At 40.9% G+C, this 22604-nt stretch overlaps 1 protein-coding gene across 2 annotated transcripts in view; it reads right to left on the bottom strand.

The window, feature by feature from the left end:
- Positions 1 to 22604, bottom strand: part of akap6 (A kinase (PRKA) anchor protein 6) — a 91076-nt gene that overhangs the window by 13538 nt on the left and 54934 nt on the right. For both annotated transcript variants that reach the window (XM_077730935.1, XM_077730936.1), the window contains exons 16-18: positions 10641 to 10787; positions 7597 to 7818; positions 125 to 334 (exon numbers count right to left, since the gene is read on the bottom strand). In XM_077730935.1, coding sequence (XP_077587061.1) covers positions 125 to 334; positions 7597 to 7818; positions 10641 to 10787 — 579 coding nt within the window. The remainder of the gene's footprint in view (positions 1 to 124; positions 335 to 7596; positions 7819 to 10640; positions 10788 to 22604) is intronic.

Raw genomic sequence — 22604 nt, 5'->3', positions numbered from 1 at the left:
TTTCAGACAAATTTGAATAATAATACAGCAAATTTTGAATTTTGCTTAAAACATGAAATTATCTAAAACCATTGAAATAATAAGTAATTGCGCAGGCATGTCATTGTCGGCGTCAGAATCCCACCTGGTGCTCTCCTAGTTCCTTCTTGAGTCTGTTCTGCCAGTGGAGCGTCTGCATGACGACGGCCTCCCAGCGCCGCTCCAGGTTGATGGACAGCAGCTGCAGGGCCTCGCGGTGCTGCTCCGCCTCGGTTCTCGACCGGAGAAGTTGCTGGCAAACTTTCAGAACCCACGAGACCCCTCGGCGGCGAGCTTGCACGTCTGAACACAAAGACTGTGGACCAGACATAAAGCTGCCGTTACTTGATATCATCATGAGTGGAATTTTGATCTAATTAGTGGGGCATTCTTTAATTTACAGTAATACCTTGATATACAAGAAATTTGAGATATTAGAAAAATTCCAAGCTAATTTTTGCCTTGAGATACGAGACAAATTTGAGATATGAGCATAACAGATAGTTCCCGGTGCAGCCGTCCGGTTGACCGAGTATGTGAGACGCTGCTTTTAAGAACAGCATCGCTCTGTCTCCCTCAAATAAAGATATCTACGAGAACCGTGCCGTAAAAGTTGCCTTTTTTTTCTGGAGATAGCGTGACCGAGTCAAAAATCGGAGAAAAAGCCAGCAGAATTCACCTGGACTTGCAAGCAAAGTAACCATCTGAAAAAGATACCAGCAAAACCCTTCAAAGTGAGTCGTGGCTGGTTCGATAATTTTAAAAAACGAACTGGGATACGCTTGGTTCTGAGGCATGGAGAAGCAACAAGTTCCGACTCGAAAGCCGCGGTCCACTACAATAACATTTTTGCCTGGGTTATTGCTTAAGATGGTTTAAATTTAGTGTAACATAAGATTAAAACTTATTTTTTTCAGTGTGTGTAAAGTAATCCAACTTGATTTAAGTTACATTTCAACTTGATGTTATATTACGAAAGCTGTCCGTTGAATCTCTCTCTCTCTCTCTCTCTCTCTCTCTCTCTCTCTCTCTCTCTCTCTCTCACTCTCTCTCTCTCTCTCTCTCTCTCTCTCTCTCTCTCTCTCTCTCTTCTCTCATCCAGCTCTTTACCTCCTCCTTCTCTACCACCTATACTTCCTTCAGGCCCTGTTTTTCTACATACAGCAGTATCTCCTTCTGTATTGCTACTATCCTTCACCTGACAATAATATATTGATGCTTGGCATGGACAGTGTGACAAATTTGATGACATGGTTTTAAAGAAAAATTGCTGCATTGTTGAGGTTCTACAGTCATACATTGGATATGAAAATTAGATCTTTGCAAATGATAACGACAATCTTACAGGGAATGCTGCTTAATAGGGAGGTGAAGTAAAGGTATTGCAGGATAGGTCTAAACATACGCTTGGATTTTTAGGATGTCTCTAAAGTCCTTCCTGCTTGTCTTTTAGCTTATTCACCACATAGACAGAGGCACGCCACACTCACACATGGAATTCACAACATAAATCGCACATGGTCACGCACCTAGACATAAATCAAACATTAGTGTTCAGTGACCCAGAGAGAACAAATGTCCAACATGATGTTCAACAATTTAGTCTACAGGCAGAGGCAATTTACAAGGAAGCTTGAATTGGGAACTTCTGTATCCTTGGCAACCCACGTAATTAACAAGTGTACAAATTCTGGCAATTTACAGCCTGATCAAGTGACACGAAGGGGACGACCAATCACACAGAACGGACAGAGCCAATCGCTGAGTATGTGGGGTCCCTAAACAGCCTTTAGCTTTATTGGCCATATTCTGCTTGGTCCTAGTGCCTGACGCATCAGAATTTGATATAACTAACATAACTTTGTTTTTGGATGGTGGTAACTGCACGGTATTTTGAAAAAAGTCCAGGGGAGATTTCCCCCTGGGGCCTTCTAAAATGACATCCATGCATACAGCCCACGTGCCACGAAAATGTATATTCTCCAAATTATTGTCAGAGTCAGTCTTTAAGAAGAAAAGTCTTACAAAAGTGACAAACATTGCTGAATATGAAATAAAGCTTCATATGTAAGTGATGTTTTGACGCCTCAGCAGGACATTTAGCTGCAGGACAGCAAATGTTGACTTATTGCTTGTGCCGATCGTCACTGATGACAAAATTTGACGGACACTAATTGGGCTTGTTGAAACGAACCAGTGCGCTTACATACCAGGAAAACACCAGCGGGTTCGGTCCGCTGGTCCTGGATCAGTGATATCCACTTTACACATAAGAACCAGCAGGGATGTTCAAAGGTCAATGACAATTTTGTGTGAGGGTGTTTGAGTGGATGACAGAAGTTTGGATAACTTTAACCTTATATATCCCGTATTTGGGAAATTTCATTGTCACAGCAACAAGAGAGTGAGAATGCAGATACAAAAAAAGACAAAAAAAAGTTTTGTTCGATCCTGACAGTTGATGGGAGGAAGGATCTGCGGAAGCGCTTCTTCCTCCAAGATGCGGCTCTGGCCACTCTTTTACAGAGCATCTATGTTTGTTGACCAGTCACGTTTGTTGTTGAGGTGAACACCCAGGTACTTAAAATTCTCCACGATTTCAATGTTTGTACCCTGGATGTTCACCGGAGGTGTCTGTTGAGGATTCCTCCGAAAATCGATCACCATTTCCATTGTCTTACTGGCATTGATGTAGAGGTGGCTTTGCCTACACCAGTCAACAAAGACAGCTATGACTCCCTTGTACTGTAGGTTGCTCCTATCCATCACTCATCCACCAAATTTGAGTGTAAAAACAACGTGTGTATGCCTAAAGTAGCACTATGATGTGGGTGGGCGTGAGCGAATGAGCGAGTGAGTGAGTAAAATTGTGTGTTATTGCACGTGTGCTTCTGAGTTTGTGTGTATGTGACTGTGTATGCTTGTGTATTGAAGCCACCTGTGTGCGACTGTGTGAGTCAATGAACGACTGAAAATGTGTGTTAGAGAAAGAGTGCAGCCCAAACACTTGGCTGCCGACTATTTATGCAAATCCCAGAGGCTCGCCGTGAAGCACTTCCTTTACATTTTCTTTACAGTTTTCCAATAAATATTAAACACAATGACAATGAAATGGGATTCCTCCCTCTCACACATTGTGTATTTGCTCTCCTGCCCGACTCGCCACAGTTTAGCATATTTGCTGCCGGCCCGCTTGTCTAAACAGCGGCTGGCGCGCCGGATCAAGACGACAAGCCCGCTGAGTGCACGTGCGCGCGCTCGAGCGTGAGGGCGAAGGCTCTCTAAACAACATCAAAATGGTCGGCGTGACGCCTCGCTCGCAGATGGCATCGTGAGGAAAGCGTGAAGAGTCGAATTAACGGAGACGCGGGCGGACCGAGGATTCTTCAGCAAAGATGTGGTGCAAAAAGAGAGAAAATAGGAAGGTGAATAACAAGTTGGGCCTTTCACGCTGTTGTTTTGGATAACTAAATGTGTGAGTGAATGAATGAGTGAAACTGTTTGCGGTATCTGTGCGACTCTGGTATTTGGCATTGAGTGAGTGGCCAAGATATATTTATAGTATTCAAAGACTATGGATGGGTTTTGGTAGTTCTCATCTCATTTTCTGAACCACTTTGTCCTCACTAGGGGCGCGGGAGGTGCTGGATTCTATCCCAGCTGACTTCAGGCCAGAGGCGGGGGACACTCTGAGTTGGTGGCCAGCCAATCGCAGGGCATAAGGAGACAAACAACCATTCATGCTTACACTCATGCCTAGGGGCAATGTAGAGTGTCCAAATGACCATGCATGTCTTTGGAACGTGGGAGAAAACTGGAGTACCCGGAGAAAACCCACGCAGGCCCGTGGAGAACATGCAAACCGACCTGGATTTGAACCCAGGTCCCACCACTGTGAGGCTATGTTCCCAAAATGAATGAGTGAAGTTGGTTGTACATTTGTGTGTAAAAGGACATAAATATCTTAGTGTGTTAGTGAGTGTAAATGCGTGTTTGATTTTATGTGTCAGTGAATGAGTAAGCTGATGTACATCTATTTGTGACATGTTGAGATAGTAAATGGACTTTTTGAGTGAAATTGGTTGGAGTGTGCCATTAAGTGTGATTCAGCGAATGATTGAGGCTCATTTTGTTACCATATGTGGAGTAAAATGATTGTGAGCAAGTGATTGGGTTCATTTAAATGTGTGTGTGCAGTGCACTTGGTAAGAAACGACTGCGAGGCAGACGTGCTAACCACTGGTACACCTTGCTGCTCATTCAATTGAATCCTTGATGAAATCTTACTGGTGACACACAAGTTCAACCGGGTGCAACTTTCCTTGACTTTCCTTTTCTCCCATCAGCTGTTGTTTGTGTAAATGGAGCAATGTGGCGCTTTTATCCAACGCAGGCCGCCGTGACGACCGCTGCTCTCCCCTCGGCCTCCATCTTTTCCTCCCGCCCTTCTTTGATTCAACGTCACTTCACCTTAAACGGATGAAAGACTCTTCTTCATCTTCTCCTTCTTCTCGTCTGACGTTGTAAAGATGAAAGTCTGGAGATGTTTACCGAAGCAGTTACCACGGAGACACCTCACCTGATTCACTGGCCCTCAACCCTCTAATGAGCGACTCTTAACAGGAACGTCAAACTTCAAAACACACACACACTGTCCTATTCTTCATCATCATCATCATCATCATCACACTCTTCCTCACACATCTGGTGTCGCCTTCTGGAAGCATCCGGCTTCAACGTGGACGTCTGATCTGACTTGGTAAGATTCGTTTACAAAAGATGTTGTCGAAACACAACAACAGCCAGTGACTCGTCGAAGGTATTTTTTCGATGGGAAAGTGAGGAAGAAGTTGCTATGTAGTAGAGGAGAACATGGAACATTACGCCCGAGAAACTGTTTCCACCATTAGGTAAGGTGGGGATTTGAAAATAGAATATATTGAAGGGGGGTGGAAAGGTCTTGGGGGTTTCAAAGGACACGAGTGAGGGGAGGAAAACAGCAGGTATCAAAGAGGATTCATCTACACTTCGCGCCGGGAGGGGGACCACACTACACACTGATCGCAAAAACCACAACAACACACGAATGAGCCTAAAAGAAGAAACGGAGGCAAGGGCAAGGAGGATGATTTGGAAAAAAAATGAAGAAAAGGTCTGAAAGAAAGTGAAATTGGAGGGGGGGATGAATGAAATGAAACAGAAAAGAAAAGAGAGAGGGAGAGGGAGAGATGAATGAAATGAAACAGAAAAGAAAAGAGAGAGGGAGAGAATGAGAGAGAGAATGAGAGAAAGAGAGAATGGGAGAGAGTGAAAGAAAGCAAAAAAGAAAGAGAGAGCAAAAAAGAAACAGAGAGAAAGAGAAAGCAAAAAAGAAACAGAGAGAGAAAGAGACAGCAAAAAAGAAACAGAGAGAGAAAGAGAGAGCAAAAAAGAAACAGAGAGAGAAAGAGAGAGAAAGAGAGTAAAAAAGAAACAGAGAGAGAGAAAGAGAGAGAGAAAGAGAGTAAAAAAGAAACAGAGAGAGAAAGAGACAGCAAAAAAGAAACAGAGAGAGAGAAAGAGAGAGAGAAATAGAGAGGAAAGAGAAAGAAAAAACTGGAAAGGAAAAAAGAAACAGAGAAAGAAAAAAGACAATGAAAAGAGAGAAAAAAAGAAACAGAGAGAAAGAGAAGAGAAAAAAGAGGAAAAAAGAAACAGAGAGAATGAAAGAAAGAGGAAAGAAGAGAGAGAAAGAGAAAGAGAGAAAAAAGAGGAAAAAAGAAGCAGAGAATTAAAGAAAGAGGAAAGGAGAGAGAGAAAAAGAGAGAGAAAAGGAAAAAGAGAGAGAGAAGTATTTGGGTTCAGATGGTTCAAAATTACGATGTGTTGACAGAGGAAAGGCTAAAATAGTGTCAGCACTAGGAAGTGCAGGTACTATGATTGCTAGTCGGTCGGCACTCTCTCACACACACACACACACACACACACACACACACACACACACACACACACACACACACACACACACACACACACACACCTACCTGTCTTAGTACTAACAATGCAAGCCTTTTTTTTCTCTCAAAAGCTTTAGTATATGCACTCTTTTTTATTCATTCTAATCAGCCAGGGTTGTCAGCAACAATCTTTACTTTCGCCAAATCCAACAATTTATCAATTTTTACTTTGACTTTTTTCCACTATAAATCATTAATATCTTATTCTGCTGTTATTGGATTTTTTTAATTAAAAAAGAAATATTAAAATGATTATTAATGCCTATCCGAGCAGTGACCCTGAATTGGTGGTCAGCCAATCGCAGGGCACAAGGAAACAAATAACCATTTACGCTCACACTCATACCAATGGGCAATTTAGAGTGTCCAATCAGTTTACCACCCATGTCTTTGGAATGTGAGAAGAAACCGAACTATCCGGAGAAAACCCACACATGCAAACTGCACACAGGTGGACCAACCTGGATTTGAACACAGGTCTCCCACTGTGAGGTGGATGCGCTAATTACCCAAAAAAAACTCACTTCCCTTGTGAAGGTTAAATGAAAAAAGAAAGAACTATAATTAACACTAATTTCTATTTCACACATCAATGTGTGCACAGTTTGCCAAGATAATTCATACTAATGGGTCAAAGTTGAAGATTTTGAAATAGGCCACTTTTTTTTGAATGGAGGTTTAATTTCCGGGGGTTGACCCGACCCTTTTAGAATAGTGGTTGTGGTTCCATGCATGGTGGGTTGACCACATGGTCGATTAACTGAGTGCTCCTTAAATTAAGAGGGGTTAAAGTTAAAATAAAAATTGAGAATTCAACACATGAAGGAAGTCTTGGGTGGGGATTGTCAAAATCTGGTGGGCTCTAGGGCTTCCAAGGAAGTTTCTTCAATATTCATAAGGAGCATAAAAGCTTCAGCCGCTTTCTCAGCTTCACCTCGCTCCAACTTGTTTACGAAGGTTTGGGTGTAGGTGTTTTTTAATCATGTTTCTTTATGTGTTGATTCATATGTGTCTGCATGTATGTCACACTTATTTGCATACATTGATTTAAGTATATGGAGGTGTGCGCATGTGTTTATGTGTGTGTGTGTGTGTGTGTGTGTGTGTGTGTGTGTGTGTGTGTGTGTGTGTGTGTGTGTGTGTGTGTGTGTGTGTGTGTGTGTGTGTGTGCATGACATCGCTAGGCTAATCAGAGATGCTTTTCACTGTGTGACGCGCGTTGATTAATTTTCCGTTAACGTCCCGCAGCGTCATTCCTTCCATACGTCCTCGGCCTTCGTTAAAGCGATGCCGCTCAGCATGCCATCGTTGTCATGTTGCTTTATTTATTATTTAATGTTTGCTAGTTTGCTATGTTAGTTTGTTTGTCTTCTAAAACTTTGCTGCTCAGAATTTGTACAATGAATGTTACATAAGGGAGGGGGGAAAGAAGGAAGAGAGTTAAGGGATGGAGGACGGAGGGGAGGGGGATAGAGAAAGGGAGAAAAGGAGGAGTTGGGGATAGAAGGAAGAAAAGTAGAAAATGGCCCACAAAAGACTTCAAAATAAGATACACCAATATAAGAAGTGCAGTAAGATTTACCTTAAAACTTTGCAGCTGTTCTATCGCGTGTCCCTGTGGCCGTCGCAGACAAGAGTTAAAGATGAGAAGTTCGGTATGCCGCAGCCACGCCTTCAACTCCTGCACGTTGGTCTGCAGACGTTCCAGGACATCCGTGTGTCCCAGCCCCAGCGGTAACTCTGTCTTCGCTTCCCGTAGGCGGCAACTCTGCGTTTCGTTGACCGAAAGTCCAGTGAGAACTTTCTGCAGATGAGAGAGTCCATAACACTGCCTGTCAACCAACTTCATGATATACAAAAAATACTATAAGTCCACACATGTATTCATTCATTTTCCATACCGATTATCCTCACAAGGGTGGTGGGGGTGCTGGAGCCTATCCCAGCCAACTACGGGCACCTGGCAGGTGGGGGACACCCTGAATTTGTGACCAGCTAATCGCAGGGCAAAATGAGACGGACAGCCATTCATGCTCACACTCATACCTAGTGGCAATTTAGAGTGTTCAATCAGCCTACTATGCATGTTTTTGGGTTGTGGGAGGAAACCGGAGTACCTGGAGAAAACCCACGCAAGAGGTTCAGACAAGGGATCGAGCCCTCAATTTCACAATTGTGAGGCAACCTTGGCAACTATGATAGTAATATTTGGACTCTTCTCAAATGTGACTATCTCAGATTGTGCCCTTCACTATTCACATGCTGTCTCCTCATTGTGCTGTTTGAGAATGCCTTCATAAAATATGTCTGCCTGCCAGCTTGTCTTCTGTCCTTCCTTCCTCCTTCCTTAATTGTATTCCATCTTTGCATCTTTTGTGGACTGATAAGTGAGCCAAGTAGGAATGTCCAAATGTTTTTTTTTCTTTTTGTTGTTGTTGAACAATCAGAGTTTTGCTGATACAGATCCGATATCCATATTTGTATTCATTATTTCATTCATCTTCCATACCATGCATCCTCGTAAGACTTGCTGAAGCCTATACCAGCTGACTTCAGGCAAAAGGCAGAAAACACCATAGATTGGTTATTATTTAAAAATAATTGAACGAATAACAGAATGATTGAAATATAGAGGGATTGCACTTCTCAGCCTCTCTGGTAAGGTCTACTTTGGGACACTGGAAATGAGAGTGTCGGGAGTCAAATCTCGGATACATGAGGAGCAGTGTGATTTTCATCCTGGCCTTGAAATAGTAGATCAGCTCTATACCCTCAGTAGAGTTCTCGGGGTCACGTGGGAGTTTGCCCAATCAGTTTATGTGTAATAGAACTTTATTTTGTCCCGTATTTGGGAAATTTCTTGGTTGCAGTATCAAGACAGACACAAGACATTGTAGACTAGGTAAGAAACTGGAGCCACAAACAGGAAGTCCACAAGATGGGAAGCTTCTGCAGAATGAGACTGAGGTTACCACACAGTCCCTATGGACTTGGAGAAACTTTTCGACCATGTCTCTGGGAAGTCCTATGGTAAGAAGGGTCCAGTCCCGGTTATGGCTGGTTTCAGTTTGGTCCAGCGGTAATTAATATCTGTTTCCTACGCCAAGGCTGCCATCTGTCACTTTTCTGTTGATAGGTTGTGGTTTGGTGACTTCGGTTTTGCATCTGTGGTTTTTGTAGATGATGTAGTTCTTTCTTCATCAAGCCGCGGTCTTCAACTGTGGTCGGGATGAGTATTAGCAACTCCAAATCCAAGACCATTGTCCCACTCAATGGACATCTTGTCCTAGTGCTTTTATTTACAGCTGCTAAAAAGCACCATCGCATTCAAAACAAACACGACTATTGGGTAGGATCCAGTCTTGGAACTAAATTGGATTTTATCCGGTATACTTAAAAAAATACTTGTAATAGTCGCCTATACCAATACTGAGTATCGGGTCAGGACATCACTACTTCCATAAGTGAGATATTTTGCAAATTAAACTATTTTAAAACTAAATTAATAACTCAAATGTTTGATAACACCCAACTCCTGTATTATTCTGTTCAACTTCACAAGAAAGTGCCGAAGCGCATTTTACACACTCGGTTCGTCCGCGCCGATTAATTCACATGCACGCAGCTGGCGGCGTCTCATCAGGACGATGAAAGGCGGCGGAGGGGCTTTGTTCCCGGGAAGAAACAAACGGGAGGAAAAAAACTTTCCCATCGGGTGAGCGGCACCGACTCATCGAGGATGTCGTCGCCCCCGACGCCATCTGCGAGCGTCTCATCTACGGAGCGGTCCCCAATGGCGTAGCGCTACCGATTAAGTGGTAGACACGTGTAAGCAAACATGTTTCCATCTCAGAAATGAAACGGCGGCGACAGATGAACGGTCGCTCTTCCGCCTCCGTAAACAGATGCTGATTAAACTTCTTAGGTTGCTTGCTCTGACGCTCAGCGACCTCTCGTCAGGGAATGGTCGCGATCGGGAAAGACGAGCTGAGAAGTTTCAGTTTCTGTTTGTCGTTCTAAGTACTGCATTTTTTGGAGTATACTTTTTTCTCTACGTTTGTACCGCACCGCTTATTTAGGTTTCGTTCTGATAAACGAGCTTCATATTCTGACATTAAAGATGTCATCCCCGAAAGGGTTGCAAGGTTTGCTGGAGCCTAACCCAGTTGTTTTCGGCAAAAGGCAGACTACAGCCTAGACTGGTCACCAGTTAATCGTAGGGCACAGTGTCCAATCAGGCTACTCTGCATGTCTTTAGAATGTGGGAAGAAACCGGAGTACCCGGAGAAAACCTACGCATGCCGTAGGAGAACATGCAAACTCCACACAGGTGGTTCGACCTGGATTTGAACCCAGGTCCTCCATTTGTGAGACCCTAATAAATACATACTAACTAGAAATTTAATTGATGAGAACCTTATTTTCAATGCTTTAATCCTAAAATTCTAAATTACAAAATAGTCAGGATAAAAACTGTTCATTTTTAGACCACATCTGGTTTGTCATCCACTATTAACGACAGGCAATAAGTTAAGGATGACATCCCCTGCTCTGACCTCTTTACTGGCCAATGAAAAACAAAACCTCTGGCAATAAAAAGAAAACTTGTGTGTGTGCATTTTTTACCTCCAGTTGCTTCCATTTGTGAGTGAGTTGTTGAATTTTGTGGTTGAAATTTGCCGGTAGTTGTTGCGAGTTTCTCTTGAGTGACTCAACTCTGCCTAGCAGACTCGATTTCTTCTCCCCCATTGCCAGCAGCTCACTGTGGCTGCTCTGTACACAAATATATAAAAAAAATATCCACAAGTCTTGAAATGTATACAATTGAAGTACGCGAAATAATTTCAACTGTTTAAAGGAAATACAATTCTAAACTTTGAACAATGGCAACTAAATAATAACAAACATTATTTTTTCACGCCTAAAAACGTAGGTAATATTTTTAATTGTGTTCTCCTTGGGGCTCGACAACATACGGCAAAAAAGCCATCGCTCGTTTCTTTCAATTAGATCCAAAGCAAGTTGGATGACACTCATCCAGATGCTCAAAGATTAACTTTACTTTTTCCAAGAATTTGTCCACTTTTCTAACTAAACAATAACGCACTGATTCACTTAAACAGTGAAAGGTTGATAAAAACAGTAAATGAAGAAATTAATCTGAGTGTTTAAAGCAACGTTTACTGTACATCAACTCATTCTCTGCCATTGGCTATGACAGCCAATGAATTAACTCTTTCAGTGCCATTAATGACAATAGACATCCAATCAAGTGACTTTTCCCATCAGTTGAAATGTGTTTGAAATTTTTTCTTACATCCTCTACCACTTCTGATGGATTGGACGTCTATTGCCCTCAATGACAGCCAATGAAATGATGGATGGATACATTGAATGAATGATACATGAACGACAGGTTCATGATAAAAATAATGAATGATTGGTAGATGGGTAGATACATAAGTAGAATAAGGATAGATGGGTGATATATATATATATATATATATATATATATATATATATATATATATATATATATATATATATATATATATATATATATATATATATATATATATATATATATATATATATATATATATATATATATATATATATATATATATATATATATATATATATATATATATATATATATATATATATATATATATATATATATATATATATATACAGTATGTTATTGGGCTAAAGAGTGGATATACCTCAGTGGATGAATGAATTATTAATGATGGATGGATATCCGGATATGTAATAATGCTTTATTTGAAATATGAAAGGTTGAATGAACCTGTGGGTTGGATTACAAGAGAACAGCCATGGACTGAATGCTCTACAGCAGGCATGTCCAAAGTCCGGCCCGCGGGCCAAATAAGGCCCGAGGACAAATTTTGACCGGCCCACGGCCTCTATCATGAAATCAATAATACACGGCCCGCCAGCACTGTTGACCACAGTATAAAATAAATGTGTACAAAAAGCTATTTTTCACTTCACCAGAAGATGGCAGTAGCCCTGTGGCCGCACTCTGGCCGCCGTGACCCTTGCGTCATTGTTTCAGCCCAGCCCATTTCTAACATGTAAACAAAAAAAGGAAAGTTGACCGGGAGGGCCGCCGCATCCAGGAGAAGTGGAAATTTGAGTATTTTTTCACTGAAATACGAAACAACTGTGTCTGCCTAATTTGCCAAGAGACTGTGGCTGTTTTCAAAGAATTCAACATTAAGAGGCACTACCAGACGAAACATGCTAGCTACGACAAGCTAACTGGGAACGAACGCGGTGAAAAAGTGAAGCAACTGGAAGCTGTTTTAACGGCACAGCAAAGCTTTTTCACAAGAGCCCGTGAGTCAAATGAAAATGCCACAAAGGCAAGCTACGAAGTGGCAACGCTAATTGCAAAGCACTGCAAACCTTTCAGTGACGGTGAATTTATTAAAGACTGTGTAATGAAAATGGTTGAGAAAATTTGTCCCGCGAAGAAGCAAGAGTTTGCCAATATTTGCCTGGCTCGTAATACTGTGGCACGGAGAATTGAAGACGTTTCATTAGATATTAAGAGACAGTTAGAGGCAAAAGGAACTGAGTTTGACTTTTTCTCGTTAGCGTGCGATGAAGACCTGGACTACATACTGCAGTCAAGATCCCAGTATCACCCTTCACATTAGTGCAGGCAAGATATTTGTTAAATCCTCTGAGTTGAATAAATTCTTAAATCTCAGTTCATTATTTTTTTTGTGATGGTCAAAATCACAGTTTGAATATGCAGTGATCATTGTTTTGTTTTCAGCACTGTTCCTACAGTGAGCATATAATAGTGAATAATATGTGATGTTTCACATGAACTTAGATATCCTTGATAGTTTTCTTAATTTTTTGTGGTTTGTGATTTCGGTAAAAACCTAAATGTAAAAAAAAATGTAAAAGTAAAAGTATGCCATTTGTAATTAAAAAAAATCCCAAAAAGTTAATTTGCATTTAATGTTAATGGTTCAAAGAATCTCAGGCTAAAAGTCGGCCCGCACACATTTTCACCTTACCAAATCTGGCCCTCTTTGCAAAAAGTTTGGACACCCCTGCTCTACAGAATCAATGAATTAAACTTTCATTCATTCATCCATTTTCAACACAACTTGCCCTCATGAGAGTCACTGGGTGCTGGAGCCTATCCCATCTTACATTGGACGAAAGGCTGATTACACCCTAGATTGGTCACCAGTCAGTCGTAGGGCACACAGAGACAGACGAACCTCTGTACTCACAATTACACAACCACCGAGTGGAAATGGATCACACGCTGTCTGCAGAGAAGTCAGGCAAACGAATCACTACACCATGGGATGGCATGAAGGAACCAATCAATTCAATCAAATAAACAAATATACAAATGAGTACCATATGTTGCCATATTAAGGAATTGGCCGGATGGATTCACAGTAATACCTTGAGATGCGAGCTTAATACATTCCAGGACTGAGCTCGTAGGTCGATTTAGTCATATCTCAAATTAACGTTTCCCATAGAAATGAACTTAATCATATTAATTCGTTCGCCCGAAAATGTTCCTAAAACATATTTGTATTGGTTCTAATTCACCATTTACTAACAGAGCAACAAATAACTAGTGGTTATGATGTTTAATACTAAGATGAGACATTGTTCAGAAAGAGAGAGAAAAGGAGAGAGAGAGAGCGAGAGAGAGAGAGAGAGAGAGAGAGAGAGAGAGAGAGCGAGAGCGAGAGCGAGAGCGAGAGAGAGAGTGAGAGAGAGAGAGAGAGAGAGAGAGAGAGAGAGAGAGAGAGAGAGAGAGAGAGAGAGAGACAAAGGATAGGAGAGATTCAACGGACAGCTTTCGTAATATAACATAAAATTGAAATGTAACTTAAATCAACTTGGATTACTTTACACACACTGAAAAAAATAAGAGAGAAACTTGTTGGATAGCGATGCACTCGTAACATAACATACGTAAACATAAATTTAACTTAAATGAAAGGTTCTGGTCGTGTTGAAGGCTCCCCTTTTTCAGATGCTTGCTCTGCTTTTAAATTCCGCTGGCTTCTTCACATATTATTGACTGGGTAACGCTATCTCCTGTTAACTGTTTATCTTTTATCCATATTAAAAAAAAGCTCTCCATCTCGTTGTAAATGTCACTGCGCAGCTTGGAAATTATGGTTAGTCTTTGGAAGGTTTAATATCCCTAATAGCGTCCTTCATCTTCAGGACGGTGCATATTGTTGAAAAACTTCACCATGGAAGAATTGCAATGCTCCGCCCAGTGCTTGTAGAGATTTTTACACGAGGGAGATGTGGCGAAAAAGTGCGCTAAAATCATAAGCAGCCTCTCACGCTACGTATGCTCGTATCTCAAAATTTGTCTCGTATCTCAAGGTAAATATTTGCCCGGAATTGTACCCGTATCTCAACTTCCTCATATGTCGAAGCACTCGTATGGTAACATATTACTGTACGGAATGATTGAAGGAAGTAGATGTCCGGTTCATTTTGACTGGGAAGGTTGGCAAAGAGCATTCACTGCCAGCCTCTCTCAATTACAAAAGATTTTGACGTCTAGCGCTGACAATGGCAGCCAAAAGTTTATTGGATGATTGAAAGAATCTATCAAGAGATGATGACAGAATGGTAGGAAGAATTCCCTGCAATTCAGCTTTGGATAGATGAATGAATGAATGCCGTTTTTTTATCCTAGATGTGTTGAAGTGTGAAAAGTGGTGGGCGCCACATGTTTGTCCAAGCTTGCGCGAAGATTGTCCGCAGGCGTGCATAATACATTGCGACCAGTCATCCATCCCCTTTTCTCCACCATCAGCATTTATCTCCAAGTTTCTATCTCATGCATTTTAATGCTCCCGCCGAATCGGACGGTATCCTTCCGACAAAAACGGCATGGATAAACGTCCTTCACATCAACAGCGGCCATCAGCAAATAAATCTGGCCACTTCCTTTGCAGCGTTTCCCGCGCGGCGTCCGCCCCTTTCCTCTTAAGCGGAGGCGCCGCCATCAGATAACGTCTCCATCGGGGAGTGGACATTGACGAATGATCGCAAAGCCATTTAAATATTGAAATAGCGGTGGCGCTAATGATGAAGGACGAGCAAGCGGAGACCAACAAGCGCTACACTAACAACGACGATTAGCTGTCGGAAGCACAGGAAATGCAAAATTAAGAAGGACAAACTCGTTGATCAACTTGTTGGAACTCATCTTGCAATTAGATTTTTATTTAAATTTGAGGACGATAGAAGTCAAATTAATTTGAATTGGAAGAGGCTGCCAGTTAAAAACAACAACATTTTTTTTATATGTCACTGATTATTTTTCATTCATTCAATTTCTGAAACGCTTATCAACACAAGAGGGGGGTGCTGGAGCATATCCCAGCCAACTACGCCGACCAGGCAGGGGACAGCCTGAATCAAGTAAGTCAAGGGGGAAATCACATCCCAACAGTCTTCATATTGTATAATAAATACCATATTTTCACACTGATGGGGCGCACTTTAAAGTAAAACAAATCTCGAAAATAAACAGGGCACCCAATGAATCAGTGCGTCTTGTGTAGGCACTGAATTTAAAATTTGCTGTATGACCCTGACTACTCGACTGTCTTGTTTCCATGGATAAGGCGAATAGCTTGGGAGCAATGGATGTCCGATGGCAAACATAGTTATACAAAAACTGGCAGGCAGCATTGGGCGAGTTACGCGACGATTTGTGAATGGATTGTGGGTAGCAAGGTAAGCCTTGGCCTAAGCTGGCGTCATCACTTTTACTCCTTCCTTCCATAACTCTGACTGACAGTGAAATGGAATCCAACGTGTTAGATGGCGAACTCGCCCACCCAATTGACCGAAGTCTTTACGTCGGATATAGAAGTTGAGGACTTTGACACGTGTTTGAAACGCGTAACTTATATTAACGTGAGTATAGATTATGGCAATAAAGCACAATCAAACTCAGTTTTCAGTAATCCCTCGAAAACCGCGGTTAATGTAGACCAGACATGGTCGCGATGAACGAAAAACCGTGAAGTAGGATCTCCCCTATTATAAATACTTTCTTTTCTTCAGTGCTGAAGGAAGACAGGTTAGGATCGCAGGGGGTGCTGGAGCATATCCCAGCTGACTCCGGGCCAGAGGCGGGGGACACCCTGAATCGGTGGTTAGCCAATCGCAGGGCACAAGGAAATGGACAACCATGCACACTCACACCCATACCTAGGGGCAATTTAGAGTGTCCAATCAGCCTACTATGCATGTTTTTGGAAAGTGGGAGGAAACTGACGTACCTGGAGGAAACCCACGCAGGCCTGGGGAGAACATGCAAACTCCGCACAGACGGACATGACCTGGATTTGAAGCCAGGACACCAGAGCAGTGAGGCCGACGCGCTAACCACTCGCGCCACCTTTTCACATTTTTATGAACTTAAAAAAAATGAAAATTAATTTAAAAAAAAAAAATTCTCCCCAGGAAAAAAAACACGATGTAGCAAAGCTGTGAAAGTTGAAGCCGCGATATTCGAGGGATTACTGTACTCCTGCTGCCTTTTTAAAAAAAACATACGGTAGTATATTTCACGCTAGCACTACCATATGTTGCAGCCATTGCGCCGAAAAGCCTTGCGTATGGGCAAAAAACTGAAATTGTACCCGCAACTGAGATAAAAATATGAGTGGTGAGTGCCATAGGCATGGAAATATGGTATTTCTCTTTTTTTTTTTTTTGCTTCAAGGACAAAATTAGAGTTTAGACGCATATTGACACGTTCTAGAGATGAGACGTCAGCACAATGCAGTCACACATCAGCACTTTTCATTTAGTTTCCCATTCTTCTCACATGCGTGATGAGAAAATAAACACGTTCTTTCATGACCGGAAAGGAAAACGTGGAGGGGAAAAAACCCTACAATTTTTAGTTCAAACATTTAAACTGTTTCAGTAACATTATTACTAATAGACATCCAATCATGTGCCCTTTTTCATTCATCTACACTAAATTAAAATTAGCTTCAAAAGTAGAAGTACAATACATTTGAAAAGGCAGGGTATCACCCAATGAACATCCGTTCACCTCCTGCCAGCCGTCCCAGTTCAAATAGATTGGATGTCTATTGCTGTCAAGTTAGAGCCAAAGTATTAAATGAAATTTTGAATGAAAGGGGAAGAGACTAGCTTGAAAAACAATATTTTTCTATCACAATTTATATAAGTGTGTGTATGCGTTTGTGCACTTGAAAGAATCCGTAGTTGTGTGTGTGAATGTCTCCTCTTGAGATGGATGTTCCAGTGGCAGTGAAAGAACAGGAAGTGGCACACTGACACTCCATTTATCCCCTCTCACACACTGGAGCTTGTATGTGTGCGAACGTTCAGATGTTTTAAGGGTGCATGCGCTCATGTGTGTGTGTGTGTGTGTGTGTGTGTGTGTGTGTGTGTGTGTGTGTGTGTGTGTGTGTGTGTGTGTGTGTGTGTGTGTGTGTGTGTGTGTGTGTGTGTGTGTGTGTGTGTGTGTGTGTGTGTGTGTGTGTGTGTATTGAATAGACAGCAAAAGAGTCAAAATGCTGTTGACCTTCAAAGTGGAGCACCTCAAGGACAAGCTGACTTTGTGTAATATATGTGTTGACATGTCATAGTGTAATGTCTGACATTTACACACATGCACGTGCACGTTTTTCCTTCCTCAGGCTCATTTTTTTCTCTTTTTCACGACTTCTTCCTATATTCTTTGTTTTCTTTTTTTTCTGTTTCTATTTTTTATTTCTTCATTTGCAAAGCTACATAAAACAAATTGAGCAAAACTTGGTAGTTTAGAAACATTGTTGACCTTATGGTTATCTTTTTGTGATCCTTTAATATTAAATGTTCTCTTTTTTATTAGTTATATTTAAATTTTATGTTTACATTTGTTCATATAAAGCAAAATGGAGAAAGGGTATATCTGAAAAGGAAAAAGATTATAATTTGTTTAAATTCTATATATTTTGTTATATTTACAAAATACCATAAACAATACAAAACAGTAACCAATGACTATTTTTTTTTTAAATTTTGTGAAAGACTACTTTCAATACAAAAACATCTTTGTATTTTCCTTTTTCAACATATTTTTAACTTAAAAATATACATAATTTATAATATACTTAAAAATATAAACTATCTTATATTTATATTTTATGTTTTAAATGTTTACTCCTTTGTTTTTATATTTAGTTTGAAATAATGGCACAAAATGGCACCGAAAAACGTATCCTTAGCTGCTCTTATTGTTCAATTCTACATTTATTTTGCTGTTTCCTATATTAAATATTTTTATGTTAAATCCTGCTTAATCAAATGTGACCTCCATATATTTTGTCAATTCAAATACATATTATAGCTAAAATGTAAAGCCCATACAATGAAATAATGCGTGATTTCTAAACAAATCGATGAGTCAACGTGTATCATTTTTCAATAAATACGTAAAACAAACCAGTAATTAGTCAAACGTCAAAATAATAGTTTGTAGCATCCCAAATACACACTATATAGACAAGATGGAGTCGTGTACTTTCTTCCGTTCTGGAGTTATTCCTAATAACGCATTCACATGTGAGTATGTTTGTGTGTGTGTGTGTGTGTGTGTGTGTGTGTGTGTGTGTGTGTGTGTGTGTGTGTGTGTGTGTGTGTGTGTGTGTGTGTGTGTGTGTGCGTGCACTGAGCAAATGAAAGCGTGGGGTCGGTTTGCACGAGAAGGAAAAGCAAGGCAATGTTCCCAAGCAAGCCACCACAAAGAAGCCCTCAACACATTTTAATTGTTACCATGGTGACCGCAAGAATAAGGCATTTGACTGGCCGGGAAAAACAGTTTCCATTCATTGCATCACGTGTACATACGGAAGGAAAACACAGTTGGGCATGAACTTTTTACGGGACAGAAAAAAATTCAATTATGTCATCTTCATAAACCCCTCCCCCATCCACATACAAATACGTTAGTGTAAATGCTGTTCCGTGATTGGTGCTACTTTTGACCTGCTAAAAACCATGGCACTTTTTTCATAGTTAAAGAAAGAATCATAGACATTTAATTTCATTGTTATGGTTAGAGGTTAAATTGCCATGAAGCCATGCCAAGGAGTTGTCACTTTTTATGCTTCCTTCTACAGCCGTATTGCCTTATAATATCAGTCATAGATGGATAACAGGGCCTGCTTCTTTATTTCATTTGAACCAATAATTTTAACTAAACAACAAAACCTTGTTTGAACTCTGTGATGAAAAACGGTAGTCAAAAAAGAAGTGTTGTTGTCAGGCAGCCAATAGGAGGCCAATGCAGTATAGGGAGATTGTCAAGCAGAATGCAATGCTGCCACAAAGAAAGGCTTCCCGGGGGTTGCTGGAGTCAAACCCTGCTGACTTGGGGGGGGGGGGGAAGGCAGAGTGGCACACCCTAGACTGGTCGCCAGTCAATCGTAGGGCACACAGAGAGACAAACGACCATCCGCATTCATAATCATTCCGCCACCAGCGGGAATGGAGCCCGCAACAAAGTCAGGCAAGTGAACCTCTACATGAGGTAGCCCACAACAATTTCAAGATAAAATAAATAAAGAATACAAGAAATGTATTGACATTTTGGGGGCTTTTGCAACTTGGATAGTTTTCATATGTTCCAACAATAATTTGCATTCCAAAGGGTTTTCGTAACATGAAAATTTCATATGTAAAAGCCATCGTAAGGAGAGTTTCCCATTTTCTGAAGCGATTTGCAGGGGGTGCTGGAGCCAATCCCAGCTGTCTCCGGATCGGAGACGGGGCACACCCTGAATCAGTGGCCAGCCGATCGCAGTACACAAGGAGACGGACAACCATGCACACTCATACCCATTCTTTAGGGCAATTAAGAGTGTCCAATCATCCTTCCATGCATGTTTTTGGAATGTGGGAGGAAACCAGAATACCCAGTGGAAACCCACGCAGGCCCAGGGAGAACATGCAAACTCCACACAGGTGAACCAAACTGGATTTGAACCCAGGTCCCCCACTATGAGGCCGACCCTTTTACTACTTAGCTGATGAGCCACCCGTGAACACATAATACAATTTTAATTGTCGTTTAGTATACTTTTTCGTTTGTTTTTGTGTAGTATAGTTTAAGTTGTCATTTTCAGTTTTTAGTTTGTTTTATGAAAACAATCATTTCAGGTGGGATTCTACCTTTTGCTTAAATATTTGATGTATTTATCAGATTAAAATATTTTTTATTTCTAGTTGGTGGACATGACCTGGATTTGAACCCAGGACCTCAGAGCTGTTAGGCCGACACGCTAATCATTCGCTCCACTGGGCCTCGAGTTACAACTGACAGAAGATAAGTTTAAAAGGCTCCTCTGTAGAGTACATTTTTAAACTTAAATATCTCCCACCCCATGCATCCAATCGCATTTTGTCCTCTATAGAAGACATCTAGAGCTTTCTAATGATACCAAATTCTTTTGCAGTATTCCAATTACTTCACTTAGACTGGGGAATTTCAAAATAAATGTGATTGGACAACACTTTCTTTCCTGGTAGTCAGGAGGATAAGAGACTTGAGCTGAGAAACAGCACCCTTATGCATCCAAGCACAATTACTACATGTCAGGGGACGGTAAATGACTGCTGCTGACTCGTAAACATGGGTGTAAGAGCACCAACCATTGTTTATTTCCACAATGAGCAGACATTCAGAGGGATTTTGAATCAATATGAGAATCCTGCAATTTGATATCGCTGTAATATTTGTTGTAAGATTGACGGCAATAGATGTCCAATGGGTGCATCTCCAAAAAGACTTGTCATCCCTCACCATGAAAGACAACCCTTTGGAACGCAACAGGTTTTGCGGGTTGACCTTGAGGTGACATTGAGCACCTTTTGTGCAAAGACGATGACTGCCAGCCGCTTTTTCTGTGACGTTGAGTCAAGAAGGCGTTATTGGGAAGAAGAACGTTCAGTCTCTTGAGAGCCAACACCAGCGCAGGAGGGGAGCCGACGTAGGGGGGAGGAAGGGGCTGAGTCGTGTCTCTTTGTTATATAGCAGATATATCCTCCACTTTATCAAGAGTGACACAAGAAACGCGCGCAAAAGTGGCTCCCGCGGGTATGCCGGCAAGTGAGCGCGTGCACGCATTAGGAAGAGAAGGTTTGGAGATTGACAAGGTTTGACAACACAACTTGAAAAGTTTGCGCGAAATTGTGGGCGTGGTGAAAAGTGAACCTTCTTTCATTCCTTCATTTCAATCTTTTTCTACCCATGGCTCCTTCTTTTATTCCTCTGTTTCTTTTTGTCTTTCATCCCACCGTTCCCTTTTTTAAACTTTCCTTCCATTTCTGTCTGCTTTCTTTTGATCCTATCAAATCCTTCCTTCCTCCTTGTTGTACTTCCTTCACCTCTTCCCATCTTCCACCCTTCCTTTTTTCTGTTCTGTATCTTTTCTTTGTTCCCCACATGTATTCCTCCTCACGTCGTTCCTTCATGACTTCAATTTTGGTTTCCTTCCCTCTTTTATCGCAGTTTAACATCCTTCTTTTTCTTCCTCATCTGTCTTTCCAGTCTACCTGCCCCTTCTTTCCTTCCCTCTTTTGTTAATTTCAATTACTTTCTTCTCCTTCATTCTTTTCTGACTTTCTTCCTTCCTTCCATCTTTTGGTCATTCTTCGTATCCTTTCCATTTTAGCTTCCTTCCTCACTTACTTCCACATATACTTCCTGTCCTTCCTTCCTTTCCTTCTTATTGAATTTCTCGCTTCCGTCCTTTCTGCAGCCTTACTGCTTACCACAAAAACATGTTTAAGTCTTTTATTATTTAATTCCTCTTCTTTAATGTTGTATATTTTCCTCTTCCTCAAGTTTGTTATTTCCCCAACATCCTCTCTTCATTTCTGTTTCTTCCATTACCCTTCATTACAGTTCTTTTCCCTTGAAAACGTCTTTACATCCCTCTTCCAATCATCCCTCTTCAATTTCCCACTTCAGTTTTTGCAACCAACTTCATACCTCCAATGGATGGATGGATGTAAAGATGGTTTAAAAAAGATGAAGGTGAAAAGGACTAAAGCAAAAAATGATGTCACGTGAGATTGTGTGTTGTCATTTCAACCTTGTGAAGCTATGACGACTCTTTGGACACTAATTAAATGTTACACATCTTTCTCTTGCTCTCTTTTTCTTTCCATCCAATCCATTTTGATTGGGAATGGCCGGGAGTGACCACCATAGTTAATTTGACTCTCTCTAAATGTTGAATGATGACTTATTTTGTCTGTGCTACTTTTACACATTTCTAAAATAATAGAGTGTGGCTTTTTTTCTCAAATAAAATATTTTAAAAATACTCCAAAAATCAAAATTAAATTTTTATTATATTCACAAAGTTAAATTAGTAATGAATACATATGAATCAATCAAACATGTAGCCGTGAATTTAAACAATTTTGTTTTCTTTTTCTATAGCTTGAGATTGTTTTTTTCTATGTGACTAATTCTATACAATGTTTTGTATGATGATTTCAAACTCT

This window comes from Stigmatopora nigra, chromosome 13 (assembly GCF_051989575.1).
Source record: "Stigmatopora nigra isolate UIUO_SnigA chromosome 13, RoL_Snig_1.1, whole genome shotgun sequence".
In the NCBI taxonomy this organism is placed as follows: Eukaryota; Metazoa; Chordata; class Actinopteri; order Syngnathiformes; family Syngnathidae; genus Stigmatopora; species Stigmatopora nigra.
The sequence above is the reverse complement of the archived record's forward strand: the minus strand, read 5'-3'. Positions and strand labels throughout refer to the sequence as shown.